Source organism: Mus pahari, chromosome 3 (assembly GCF_900095145.1).
Source record: "Mus pahari chromosome 3, PAHARI_EIJ_v1.1, whole genome shotgun sequence".
Classification (NCBI taxonomy): Eukaryota; Metazoa; Chordata; class Mammalia; order Rodentia; family Muridae; genus Mus; species Mus pahari.
In genome coordinates, this window is record NC_034592.1 from 154544051 (window position 1) to 154558295 (window position 14245).

A 14245-nucleotide genomic window follows, 5' to 3' on the forward strand; every position below is an offset into this window, starting at 1 on the left:
AAAAAAAAAAGAAAAAAAAAAAGAAAGAAAGAAAAAAAGAAAATAATTGCAAGACAATAAGTCAGGGACTGGAGGGAGATCTCTAGGCTTCACGTGAAGGCAAAGATGCAAGCAGTAGGTGATAGCAGGAAGCTGACCACTGCGGGCTGTCCAGCAAGAGTTGCTGAAATCCACTGGGAGCTGTCCAGCAAGCAGCTGCTGAAATCGCAGAAGGAACAGGAAGGTGGACACCTGCCTGTCAGGAAAACTTCAGATCCACATAAAATCTAGTGACCTGTTCCAACACTAGCCAACGCCACCTCTTGCAATGACACTTGACTTCTAACTATACTACATTCATGCTTTTTAAAAGATATCTTTATTAACATAAAATACTGAATCATAAAGTCTGTTTGCATTAGTCATACAATCCAATGAATTTTAATGGATTTTTTAAGTACTTCTATAATAGCTAATGATATTGAGTGCTTGTTGATGGTGAAGTATCTAACCAAATAAATCCCTTGCTACTTAATTTTAATATATTTTAATCAGTGCATAAATACTTGGACATATTTATGGGATTAGATATGATATGAGGCATAATAATCAGATGAAGATAATTTACTGGCTGTTTTTAATTTGGTTTTCTGGTTGGATTATACACATTTTCTGCATCTTCTAATTCACCCACTTAGCAGGCTATCTCATCTCCAATGCCTTTCTCCAGTCCTGTGGGTTGTTTTCTTGTTTTTTTGGTAGTTTTTAAAATCCAAATTTTTTCATTTTGATGAAATCCAACTCATGTATTGGGTTTTTTTTTCTTTTGTGTGCTTTTGAGAATAAGAAAAGTGTGCTGAACTCTGCTGGCCTGGTTTTGGAGATTTTGTGGCAGAGAGGCTAAGCTGGCATATGAAAGTTGGGGGGAAAATGTTTCTCAGTTGACATTTAAGCTAGTTCTTGAAAGATAACAGGAATATGCCAGTTACATGACTGAAGATACTTTTTGAGTACAAAGAACATCTGGGTAGATTTTCTACTAATCTGCTCCAAATTTTTAGGATAGCTTTTGATCACAGATACAAAACAAGAATCCCCACATATGCAGGTACCATGGCAAACACAGGCAGACACTGTCATATCTTCCAATTATTAAAATAAAGTCAATTTATTTATAGAAGGTTCCACTGAAATGAAAAATTGCATCTGTGTGGTTATTTCAAAAACCAGGGGAGACGTGGTGTTCAGAGACCAACTAGGTGATCCTTAGCCATTGGAGTATAGACACAGTTTTAGGACAAAATCCCCAGCCAGCAGCTATGACAAGCCAAGCTCCAATGCTCAATCCAATACTCTATTTAAAGAACTAACATATAAAGATGGAGAGATGGTTCTGTCAGCAACGTGCTTACTGCACAAAGAATCTGGGCGTGTTTATTATGGGAATCCCAGTGCTGGGCATTCAGAGGCAAGAGGATCCAATCTCTGGGGGGTGGGCGAGGAGGGGTGTCATGATTAGCTAGCCTAGTGTAACCAACAAGCTCTGAGGTCAGTGAGAGACTCTGCCTCAAAACCAAGGTGGGGAGCAACTAAGAAATACTGAAGATTAACTTCTGGGCCCCACATACACACATGCAGGCATTTTGCAACTACACACCCAAATATGTGTGCATACACAAGCACACACTCACATAAAAAAATAAAATAGGCATGTAATAGTGAAAGACATAGAGAAGAGTCAATGTTACACCAAGTCTATCTCCTAAGCACTGAGCTGAGCTTTAAGCTAAATGGAAGCTAGAGGTATGCATACTTATGTAGTCCTGGCCAAGGTACCATCTTGCCTGTCACTGATCTATTGTTGTCTCGGCTGTGGGGTGGTGTTATCCCCAGAGGTTACCAGTGTACAAGATGGTGAGGTCAGCAACTCACCCTCAGGGACAGTTGCCCTCATCTGGAGGGAATGGGTCTGTGAATCTACCTGCCTTCACTCATTAAAGTGAAGAGTCATCCCAGGTAGATGCTGGTTTGGGACAATAGTCCATTCTGTCATCAGCCCTAAAGGAGGATACTAAGTTTAGTTAGATAGGAAGACACAGATGAGGGCAGAAGTCCCTGGCCTTCACCAATCTTTTAGTTACCCGGTGGGCCCAAGTGAGGATTCAAAGCTAGGGTGCTTTGTCATTGTTTGTTTGCTTGTTTGTGGCTTAAAAAAAAAAAAAACAAAAGAAAAAGCAGTTTTAAAGTGCTATCACATAAAGATGCGTGTTGGAAGTATCAAGTCCCCGTGTTCTCCTTCAGAGGATGGAAACCAGGAAGTGTTCCCAGGCCAAATACAGAACAGGAAAAACCTCGTGGGTATCAAATGTTCCTGCCTTGTGACCCAGCTTTACCCATGACGCTAGAGCCCTCAAACACACAGACCCAAGTGGTATGAGTACAGCTCTGGGTACAACCCTGATGATAAGAAGTCACGGGAAGCTTAAGATTGCTTTCCTGCACCCAGGGAGAACGGTGGCTTAGAATCAGGAAATTACATTAAAGGGCTGACTATTGGTGAAGTAGTATTTCACACCCCTCAGCTCACTGGCTGAGATTCCCATCCCCGATCAGTCTTGTTTTAGCAGAGGCTGACAGCTTGTGGATCTGTTTACAAACACTAAGAAGGTGGTGAGAGGATCCTCACATTTTCTGCCGAGCCTGCCAGCTCTTTAACTCCCTGAAATCCAACAGGGGATACAGTATCCAAATCCCATCTTGAGCTGCATAGCCCTACCTCCTCAGTGGTTTGTCATCCAGTCACATGTACTTTTACGTGAATTCATATCCACATCCTATACCCAGTTTTCTCAGCCAGCCATTCCCTGTTTTCTCTCAGCGTGGGAGGGTACTTGTGTCTGTGAGAGGAATTTGGGATCCATCCTGGCTTGTCTTCTGGCAGTTCAACAGTCATCTACATAGTAAACTTGACGTTGCCCGTTTAAAATAATTTCCTCAGCTTGAAGATTTTTATGGATATCCTAAGTTTTCTTCTACACGAATTGAAAAGTTTGTCTGGGCCAGAGTTGGCTGTTGCTAGGGGTAACCAGTGAGTAGTCAGTTAAAGAATGTCAGGTGATCTCGATACCCGCCTGTCCTGGCTGCCCATTACTGCCAGTCCTGAGGGAGGGAAGCATCCAGGAAATGTCAATAATTAAGTTCTGGTTATCAAATTACTATAGTTTTGAAAATTGTCACAGGTCAACCAAAATGGCATAGCCCTGGCTCCTACTGCTCAAGGTGACTCTGGTGGGGTCCTCATGCCTACCTGTCCCAGATGTTTATTCCCTCCAGACTGCAAGCATGGTAGGTCCTCTGCCCAGAGCCCCCCTCTACCTCAACCCTTCCAGATGCCGCTCTTCCCTTGGTCCCGCCTACATCCTTCAGCACCCCACCAACTCACACACTGGATATCACCTCTTCATAAAAGTCCAAACCTACATCTATATCACAGTCTAGGAAGGGTCCTTGGCCATCCAGATTAGAACCCCTCCCCTTTGCCCCATGATCCCCTGATTTGTGTCCATCACCCTGAGCTATACTGTAGTGTACAGGCTCAGTTGGTCAGGCTGCTGCAGGGTCTACAAAGTACAACTCCCATCTAATAAGAGAAGTTGTGTTGCAAGTGGAAAGCTAGCAAAGAGCGTGGAATCGTGCAGAGAAAAGCCGGAAGACTGGAAGGTTCATTTGTCCAGCAGGTTCACTGGTCCAGGGTTAGGTTTGGTTTGGAGCACTGGGGATTGAACTCACACTCCTTACATATTAGACATATGCTCTACCATGGGCTACATCCCGCCCCTCTTGATGTTTTTAATCTCGAGGCAGGGTCTCACTAAGTTACCCAGTTTAGCTTTGAATCCGCTCTGTAGCTCAAGTGGGACCTGAACTCAAAACGCTCCTACCTCCTGAAGTCAGAAGAAAACATAGCTCCCACCTCGAAGAGGTTGTTTATTCTGGAAGCAAATATGAATGTCTATTCCTGGTACATATGGCTTCAGCTCACCCCAAAAATCAGGTTGCGGTGTCTGAATGTTCTCATGTGGCTTTATAAATACAAAGTAATAAATCCTAGTATCTTTCGAGTATATTAGTGGGCACAGCATGTAGGCAGGTTACAGCAATGTGGAGGACTTCTTGATCTGGGTTTCTGATGCTATGTCGTGAGGTGGGGTGGGTGGGAATTGGTGATCTGCAAATGTATTACATTCCCAAAGGCCTCCTGTGGTAGGTGATAGCCATGGGATACTACATCACACAGAGAATGGCTATTTTATGGTCTAAATATAGCCAAAGGTAGCTGGGAGATGTGGCTCGGTTGGTAGAGTGCCTACCTAGCATGCATGTAGCCCTGGGTTCAACCCCCAGCACCACAGAAGCAAGGTGGGGTGGCATGTGCCTGCAATCCCTACAGTCAGGACACAATGGCAGGAGGATCAGAAGTTTACACTTATCCTGGGCTTCATAGTGAGTTCAAAGACAGCCTGACATAGGTGATACCCTGTCTGCAGAAAATAAAATAGCCCAAGATAATTTGACCATGAATCTGTCACATTCCAATTCGACACAAACAGGAAACTTCTGCTCAGACCAGCCTACATCAGTACCAGGTCCAGATGCCGATGTAATTTAGCAATGACTACCTCAGCCTCCAGAAATCATGCCGTGAAGAATCAAGAGCCATCAACATTGGAGCCAAACACTCTTCTCCCATAGCAAAACAGGTTGAGGTTCCCTGAAGGGCCAGGAGCAGTTGACTTACTTTAATAATAAACTATTTTTAAATGAAGGCATGCATATCGTGTCTTACACTTAGTAAAAGGCACGTTTAATGAACTATTAGTGCAGGTTTAGTTTTTGTATGTTCTTGGAAATAAACAAAAATTGGTGTAATTCTCATGACTGTGTTACTTGCTTCTCTAGGGGGTTCCTGGGTGACACCTGCAATATTGTCAATGTGTGAGCACAATTCTCTGATTTCTCTTTCTCCATCCTAGACTCTGGTTGGCGGTGGCGGGGGGGGGGGCGGGGGAAAGGCTGGGCCAGCGCTTCTCTTCCTTCCTTCTGTATTCCTTACACCCAGTGCGGACCTGACCCATAGCAACCCACAAAAGGCGGCAGAATGAATGCTGATGATCTCTCTTTACCAGGCAGGTCCGAACTACTACTACACGAGCGCAGGTGAGCAGTCCGGACTGCAGGGGGCGCCAGTCTGCTTCCTCATCTCCCCGGTGGAACCCGGAGCCCCGACCTGCTGTCACTCAGACGGTGCCAGCTGCTCAGTGGTCATTTTGCTGCGCTGGGGATGAAGTAGGAGTTCCGATGCATAAAACCCGAGTGCTCTCTCTTCTCACATCTAGCGTCAAGTCCCACAACCCCTGGCTCGCTAGGAGTAAGAGCTGTAACTGTAGCAACGGGTGTCTGGTGGGGATGAGAGAAGACCGGAGAGGGTCAGAGCGAGAGGGGATGAGGCAGGCTGATCAGAGTCTGCACTGATTGCTGGAGACCGCAAAGGAAAGTTCTTTCTATGTCTTCTAGCCCCCCTCCCTCCCTCGCTCCCTCTCTCTCTATATATCTCAATATCTCCCTCTCTGAAGAAACTAGAGTCTAGACTGGACAGCAACCACAAGAGAAGCACCTAGAAGGAGAATTTTTCCCAGCAGCTTGCTCAGGACCCTGCAGGAGCCGCAGCTGGGACTGGACTGGACTGGCTGTTAACCATGAACTCTTCCTGCTGCCTGTCCTCTGCTTATCCGATGCTGCCTAACCTCTCTGAGCACCCTGCAGCCCCTCCTGCCAGCAACCGGAGCGGCAGTGGGTTCTGCGAGCAGGTCTTCATCAAGCCGGAGGTCTTCCTGGCTCTGGGCATCGTCAGCCTGATGGAAAACGTCCTGGTGATCCTGGCTGTGGTCAGGAATGGCAACCTGCACTCTCCCATGTACTTTTTCCTGTGTAGCCTGGCTGCAGCAGACATGCTGGTGAGCTTGTCCAACTCCCTGGAGACCATCATGATCGCCGTGATCAACAGCGACTCCCTGACCTTGGAGGACCAGTTTATCCAGCACATGGATAACATCTTCGACTCTATGATCTGCATCTCCCTGGTGGCCTCCATCTGCAACCTCCTGGCCATCGCCGTCGACAGGTACGTCACCATCTTCTATGCCCTTCGGTACCACAGCATCATGACAGTGAGGAAAGCCCTCACCCTGATCGGGGTCATCTGGGTCTGCTGCGGCATCTGCGGCGTGATGTTCATCATCTACTCTGAGAGCAAGATGGTCATCGTATGTCTCATCACCATGTTCTTCGCCATGGTGCTCCTCATGGGCACCCTGTACATCCACATGTTCCTCTTCGCCAGGCTCCACGTCCAGCGCATTGCAGTGCTGCCCCCTGCTGGCGGGGTGGCTCCACAGCAGCACTCCTGCATGAAGGGGGCTGTCACCATCACTATCCTCCTGGGCGTTTTCATCTTCTGTTGGGCGCCCTTCTTCCTCCACCTGGTCCTCATCATCACCTGCCCCACCAACCCCTACTGCATCTGCTACACGGCCCATTTCAACACCTACCTGGTTCTCATCATGTGCAACTCCGTCATCGACCCCCTCATCTACGCCTTCCGCAGCCTGGAGCTGCGGAACACGTTCAAGGAGATTCTCTGCGGCTGCAACGGCATGAACTTGGGCTAGGATGCCCGGGGAAGTGCTCCACATCCAGCCAAGAGACAAAAACAACGCTCAGACGGGACGTATCAGGTGTTAGGAGCTGGAACTGGGCTTGGCTTCCTCTGTAAGCTCGTGGCCCTTTGCAGAAGGGACATGGCGTAGGATGGGCTGTGAGAATCTGTGTGTAGGTAAGTCAGTCTGATCTAGCACATAGTCTGGAAGAATCAGGCAAAGCAGCCCCGAGTATCATCTGTGTTCATTGCTAGGCACCCGGGGCTTGTGGCCCCTGCCTGCTCATTTGCTTTGTACCAGTAACTGTGCTGCAAGCCAACCAGACGGGAGGGCTCTCGTGAACAGAAAGCGTGCTTAGACTTCTGGCAAGCGTCCTGGCTCACAGCGGCCACCTCCTGCTGCCCACTACCGGGAGAGCTTGGCACATATTCTGTGGGAGACTGTGAAGCCCTGAAAACAATGTGATGTTCGCTGCTCCCTTCCAGAACTTATATCTGTGCCTCCCCGAACCCCTGCACAGAGACATGACCCCCTTCTCCCTGTGCTGCTGTCATGGTTGTTATTGTTGTTGGAGTTTTGTTCATTAAATCTAAGCTTCAAAACCTAATGCATCAAAGTGCTCTAGTCAGTGAGAATCTAGTCCGAGAATCCTGGCCATTTCAAGGTAGATGTCACTCTTTAAAGAACAAAGCAAACAAACAAACAAAAAACGATGGTCTTCTACTGTTGCGTCTCTGCCTTTCAAATGCGAGGAAAGCGCAGGCAGGAAGGTGTGCATTTCACTAGAAACTGCTCTGCTGGCTTTGGTGACTGAGCAGCTGGGTCTGCCTCCTGCTCTTTCCTTACTCCCAAGCTCCTTTCTGACTCCTGGTAAGTGCGTGTCTATCAAGTGGTTATTTTAACATCATTTATAAGAGAGGCTGTCTTGGCTGTTGTTTCTTTTGCTCGATGCCGTGTTAAAGTCAAACGACCCTGTCAGCAACTTCTGTATCTTGTCAAGTAAAGCAGTCACTCCCACCACTGCGGGGCAAGGTGATGAACAGGCTTACCGTATAACACCGGATGAACAGGCTTACCGTATAACACCGCTGGGTGCTGCTGCTGCCAACTGCCAGATCCTTTATTGCCCTAGACAACTTCAGCTTGTGATATCACCCTTGGTCTGTGTTTTCCTGCTCTTGAATACATGAGGCGGAGGGACCGTGCTTGAGTTTCCCCTGCTAACGTGATGCAGACATCATTTGTTTCTTGCTTTAATTGTGATGCTTGGGGGGATAATAAAGGCTTTGGTTCCAGTGACCACAAAACACGTGTGAGATTGTGGTGTGCCCCCGGAGTCACCCTGTGTTTCCCACAAACGGACACAGCACGGGATCCATGCAAATGGTATTAAAAGAGTGTTGAGGGCAGGAGAGATGGATCAGTGGCTAAGAGCATTGGCTGATCTTGGCAAAAAGGCTAGGGTTCCATTCCCAGGACCCACATCATGGCTCAGAATCATTTGTAACTCCAGTTCCAGGTCTGACATTCTTTTCTGGCCTCTGAGGGCACTGCATGTATGTGGTGCATAGACATCCATTCAGACAAAGAACCCACATACATAAAATAAAGATAAATAAACCTTAAAAGTAATATGGGTAAGAAAGCAGTGTTTGCTGATGCAATTTTTTTTTTTAAGCCAAACCACAAAACTCTCCCATTTAGTTTCCCAAATTACCAGGCTTCTGGCTCCTCAGCTACTGCCAGTCCTCATGGTTTCAATAAAACACTAAATAAAAGGAACTGTGGGTAGCTACTCAGAAAGCAAATACAGAAAATGGAAAATCATAACCACGGGAGCATCCATAGGAATCGCAATGACCTTGCTCTGAGAAAACAAGACACAGAGAAATCACTTTTCCTGTTTTCATATTGCTTGTCACATTGTCTGATCTTTGCCTGTCAGCAAATCTATAAGTGGTGTCACTTTGGATGTGAACGCATACAGTCCCGGGGACCTGAAGGACTGTGAGGAGCCCCGGAGAGCCCAGTGTGGTGTGTCCTGTGTCCAGCCGGTGTGGTGTATCCTGTGTCCTGACATCTTTTAGCACCAACAAGTTGCTGTCAACAGATTTCCACAGTCAAACTGGACCCACTTCTTACTGTGGGCATCAGTTCCCGGGGGTTCATTCAGACAAGAGCACCCCAAGAACCACTCAACTTCTTTCTCGGGTGTACACTCTGCCTCAGTAGGTCTGAATGGGCTCCTGAAATAAGATGCTGCTGTGACTGACTCTCCCCCCTGGGATTTGGCTGCTGGTCCGAGGACCTCACTTTTAGTACAGTGGCCCTGGAAGACTTTCAGACAAGCTTGGTGCAAGTCTTCAGAGCGCTGGCCCGTGCCAGGAGCTGACATTTACTGCGTGCACCCTTGCCACCCTACAAGACAGATGCTGTGGCTAGCCACATGCTGCAGATGTCTGAAATTCAGGTTAAGGAGGTTTCCGGGGTAACTCAGCTGATAGAGACACAGGAGGAGATTCTACCTCAAGCTGTGCAGCCCTCATCCCCTTTCAGCCCTGTAGTGGGTCGAGTGTGAAATGCCTGCCACAGCTCATAGGTTTAGACACTTGACCCTCAGTAAGCCGTACTGTTTTGGAAGGTTGTCTCAAAGTAGGGCCCACCTGGAGCAAGTGATTTGGAAACCCAGCCTCAATTCCTGGCTGTTCTTTGTGTCCTGACACGTGGCCAGCTGCCTCAGACTCCTGCCTCCTCTCTCACCGTGATGGTACACCCTATAACTATGAGGCAAAATAACCACCCCTCTGTTAATTGCATTTGTCGGGTGTTTGGTCACAGCGATGAGAGAATAGTACACAGGCTTCAGTACCCTCCTCACAGAAAGAAGCGGGGGGGGGGGGGGGGGGGAGTGCTCGAAGTGGCCCTGAATGACATCAAGGGTGTCCGTTCCCACATTAGAAGGGTTCGGTGCATGTTCCCACCACGTTCTGAAAGCTTGATGAGTTTCCAGAAAGATAAGTTCGGATGAAGAGCCACAACTAATTATTTTACTCAGTGTAATTTTCCAAAAGTGTGTGTGGCCCCAGGGGAGCACAGAAGATGTGAGAGTCCAAGTCTACTCAAGCGCTCGCTGACTGCTTTTCCTCGGGAAGACAACCTTGAACATCTCCTTCTGCAGTCCATCTCAGATCTTGTGAGGGAGCCCAGGGGATGCTGGGACTCGGGCAGGAAGGGGCATCATCTCCCTCCATCTAAAGCCCTGGCCCATGGCAGCTCTCTGCCTGCCTGCTGCCTGGACCAAGGGAGGCGGCGTCTCTCTGCCTCTTTGTCTCTCAGTCTCTCTGTGTCTGTCTCTGCGTGTGTGTGTGTGTGTGTGTGTGTGTGTGTGTGTGTATCTACCTCTCTCACTTCCTCTCTCCTTCCCAACACTAAAAAAAAAAAAAGCTAAAAAAAGCTAAAACGCTTCAGGATATCTGGTGTGCCATGATACACAGCTTCCCACTGTAGGGTTTGATCTCTAAAGTATTGTTCCCCCTCCTTGTTCTCTAGACTCAAATCCGCCATGCCCCAGACCTTTGCTGCTGCTATTTCCTCTCTCTGAACTCTCTTCCTGAAATCCACCCGTGATTAGGTTCTTATGGACCCCACCATTTCCACCTCATGGTCATATCCGTTCCCAGCCTCCCAGTCTGCATTCCTCATTCATTCCCAGCCTCCTTCTCCCTGTATCTGTTCCCAACCTTCCTGTCACCTGCTGCATCCATTCCCATCTGCCTCATCTCACCACACCCCTTATTGTTGGTGTACCCACATTTCTGTTCATTTGATCTCCACCTGTGTCTTCCATGAGAAAGCAAGGTGTGGTGGATAAAACTAATAACAAAGAAATGGTCATTGAACACGTGAGTTATTGATGCTCAAGGCAAGCATGCTGCACATCTTTAGTCCCAGCACTGGGGAGGAAGAGGCAGGCAGATCTCTGAATTCCAGGTTAGTCTGATCTATATAGTAAGACCCTGTCTCAAGCAAGCAAAGTACATGCCCAGATTCAATGGACTACAATCTACCACATGGCCTCGTGTTTTGGTGAGCATATTAGTTATCTCTGCTCACCAGACAGCCAGTCTAGCCAACACGGCATGTTCCAGATTAAAGTGAGAGTCCCTGTCTCAAGAATCAAAGTGGAGAGTAGCTGAGGGGGACAGCCAAGCTTGACCCCTAACCTTCACACGTGTGCATGCATGTGCACGCACGCACGCGCACACACATTCATAGACACACACGTACATCTATCCCTGGGAGAGGCATTCTCAGCAGATCTAGCTTTATGATTGGCATCCTCCCACTGACCTGGTCAGTCTTTGGAGCAGCTTCAAGAAGCCTTGGCACTGCATTCCAGCAAAGTTTCTCTGTCTCAGCAACACAGACATCAGTCTGGAGCCATAGTATCCTTCTCTGCAGCCAGGCATCCTGTGTAAGGCAGGGTGTGGAGCAACAGCCCTGGCCTCTGCACACACACACACACACACACACACACACACACACACCAACACACACTCAAGATGCCAGGAGCACCATAATGTTATGTTACATGTGACAGCTCCAGCTCCAGATGTTGCAAATGCCCCTGGAGAGCCAGGTCACCCCCAAGTGAGAGCATTGCATGGCTCCTTCTCTTATCTGCTTCTTTTCTGCTGATCCCAGGGGTAGACTGCCTCCCTGGCGGGGGGGTCTAGCCTGTGCATGCTGCCACGGTGACATGTGTGCATTTCAGCCACTGTGGGCCCCAAGGCAGCAAGAGACTCCACCAAGAAAACCAAAGAGCATAGTGACTGGAAAACAGCCAAGATTGCCCTTTGGTCTCTATGTTTACCTGCACACATGCAGACTCACTCACTATACACATGTGCAGACACACTCACTATACACACATGCAGACACACTCACTATGCACACATGCAGACACACTATGCACACATGCTGACACACTCACTATGCACACATGCTGACACACTCACTATGCACACATACAGACACTCACTATGCACACATACAGACACTCACTATACATATGTGCAAACACACTATGCATACATGCTGACACACTCACTATGCACACATGCAGACATACTCACATACACACACATGCTGACACACTCACTGTGCATACATGCAGGTACACTCACTGTGCACACATGCAGACACACTCACTATGCACACATGCAGACACACTCACTGTGCACACATGCAGACACACTGCACAGGCAAAGGAAATGAGTGTGAAAGCTCTGTATAGTAGCTGACACACCATTAGTGCAAAACAAGTGTTCACTCTTCTAACATTGGTTGTGAGCAACCCTGTGGACATCCTCCCCTGAAGGCCAGGATCTCTCCTAAGAGAACATCAACCTTCAGTCCACTGACCAAACACCAAGAGACGCTGCCAAGCAGGCCAGCAGCTTCTAAGTATGATTTGTTTTATCATTAACTTCTGCATCTGTCATAGAGGGAGGCAGGCGAGTTGTCATAGATCAAGGTGAGTGAACTGCGTTCTGTGTCTAGACTTAGACTCATGAAGCAATCTCAGTGGTCTTCATGTATTACTTATTTATCAAGACAAGGCTTCACTCTATAACCTTGGCTGGCTACAGCTCACTGTGTGCATCGTACTGGCCTCAAGCACATGAAGATCTGCCTGCCTCTGCCCCCACCCCGAGTGCTGGAATTAAAGGTGCGGACCACCACAACCTTCCTTATAATTATTGCTTTTCTTTCTTTCTTTCTTTCTTTCTTTCTTTCTTTCTTTCTTTCTTTCTTTCTTTCTTTCTTTCTTTCTTTCTTTTTCTTATTCATTGGGGTGGGGCTTGCTTGCATGTGAGGCTAAGACCTGGAGGAAAGACAAGGAGAGGTGAGGAGACATGAGGAGAGGAAAGGACACCCCACAGTGTGGCTGAAGTGTCTTGATGGAAGAATTCTGACATAGCTAACAAAAAAGTTACTGTGTAGATTGCCTGCCTAGAGACAGTGTTCTCTCTCTCTCTCTCTCTCTCTCTCTCTCTCTCTCTCTCTCTCTCTCTCTCTCTCGCTCTGTGTGCGTGTGTGTGTGTGTGTGTGTGTGTGTGTGTGTGTATTAATGCATGTATGGAGGTCAGAAAACAACCTATAGAAGTCAGTTCTTTCTTCCTACTATGTGGGTCCAGGGATTTGAACTCAGATCAGCAAGCTTGACAGCAAGCCCCTTTCCTCAGTAAGCCATCTCAACAGCCCCTTTTGTGCACTTTTCATGGAAGAGTAGAAAACACAGTAACAGCTTGCTGATGTTTCTTCTCTGCAGTGCTGTGCACTGGGTCACATCACCGTGACAATTTCTCCATGCTGCCAGCTGAATGTGGGTAGAGATGAGACTGACCTTGTAAGCTGCTCAGGTTGAAGTGAATTCTCCATACAGTACCCAGTACCACCAGCTCCCTGTGTGAGCACTGTGGAGCATGGGTTCTTGGCCCTGCTGGGTTCCCCGCTCTGCTTTTTCCTCCTGTTTGTTATACTGATTCCTTAGTGTGGCTATGTCCTAGAAGAGTTGTCACAAGAAAATACAAGAACAATGTCACAGGTAGTCCTTGGGGACAAAGACCACAGGAGTGTCTCTGAAGGACTCCATTTATCAGGTAAGAGGCTGTTTGCCCCACCCCTAAATATAACAAGGGAATAGAGTAACAGGACATTGGGAGCTGGGATTCAAGAGAAGTGGGGACCAAACCCAGCTCTGGGCCTGTGTGATGCTGTTGGTTTTGATCGTCATTGACAGCTATCTTCAAGAATGGCAGAACCAGATGTGACAGGTGGCTTTTAACCATTCATCCTTTCCCTTGTAGACTCAGGGGACACAGACACCACACCACGGCCTGTCACCCCTGCTCAGGTCCCAAAGTGCCTGTCTGAGCTATACCTAACTCACCAATGTCTTCCAGCTCTTGTCCAAAGCAGCTATGCCTTGGGCCCCAGGCAGCACCAGTAACTGTACTATACAGGCAAAAAAAAAACAAACAAACAAACAAAACCACGGTGAGTTTGAGGCTAGCCTGGGCTACAGAGTAAGACTCTTGTCTCAGAAAACAAAACAACCAAGAAGCAAGCAAACCCAGAAGGCAGAAGGCTCTCCCTGCTGGGCCACTGGCTATCAAGTCCTATGGAACGCCCAGGTGGTGGGGATAAGCCTCATTTGTCTGAGGACGCAGCCAACATCCACCATCCAGGAAGACACAGAATGGAGAAGAGAGACTCCTGTTCCTAGCATGTGAGCGCCAGGATGCAGCTGTGCCTGAAGTTAGCATCAACCACACACTTTATGTTAGCAAACTAGTCAGTGTGCTAGTCAGTCAGTGTGCTAGTCAGTGTGCTAGTCAGTCAGTGTGCTAGTCAGTGTGCTAGTCAGTCAGTGTGCTAGTCAGTCAGTGTGCTAGTCAGTCAGTGTGCTAGTCAGTATGCTAGTCAGTGGGCTAGTCAGTCAGTGTGCTAGTCAGTGTGCTAGTCAGTCAGTGTGCTAGTCAGTG

At 47.9% G+C, this 14245-nt stretch overlaps 1 protein-coding gene across 1 annotated transcript; it reads left to right on the plus strand.

The window, feature by feature from the left end:
* The first annotated feature begins 5373 nt into the window (after positions 1 to 5373).
* On the plus strand, positions 5374 to 7990 carry Mc3r (melanocortin 3 receptor). Its single transcript, XM_021194272.1, has one exon. The coding sequence runs from the start codon at positions 5736 to 5738 to the stop codon at positions 6705 to 6707; it is 972 nt and encodes a 323-aa protein (XP_021049931.1). The 5' UTR covers positions 5374 to 5735; the 3' UTR covers positions 6708 to 7990.
* Positions 7991 to 14245: the final 6255 nt, after the last annotated feature.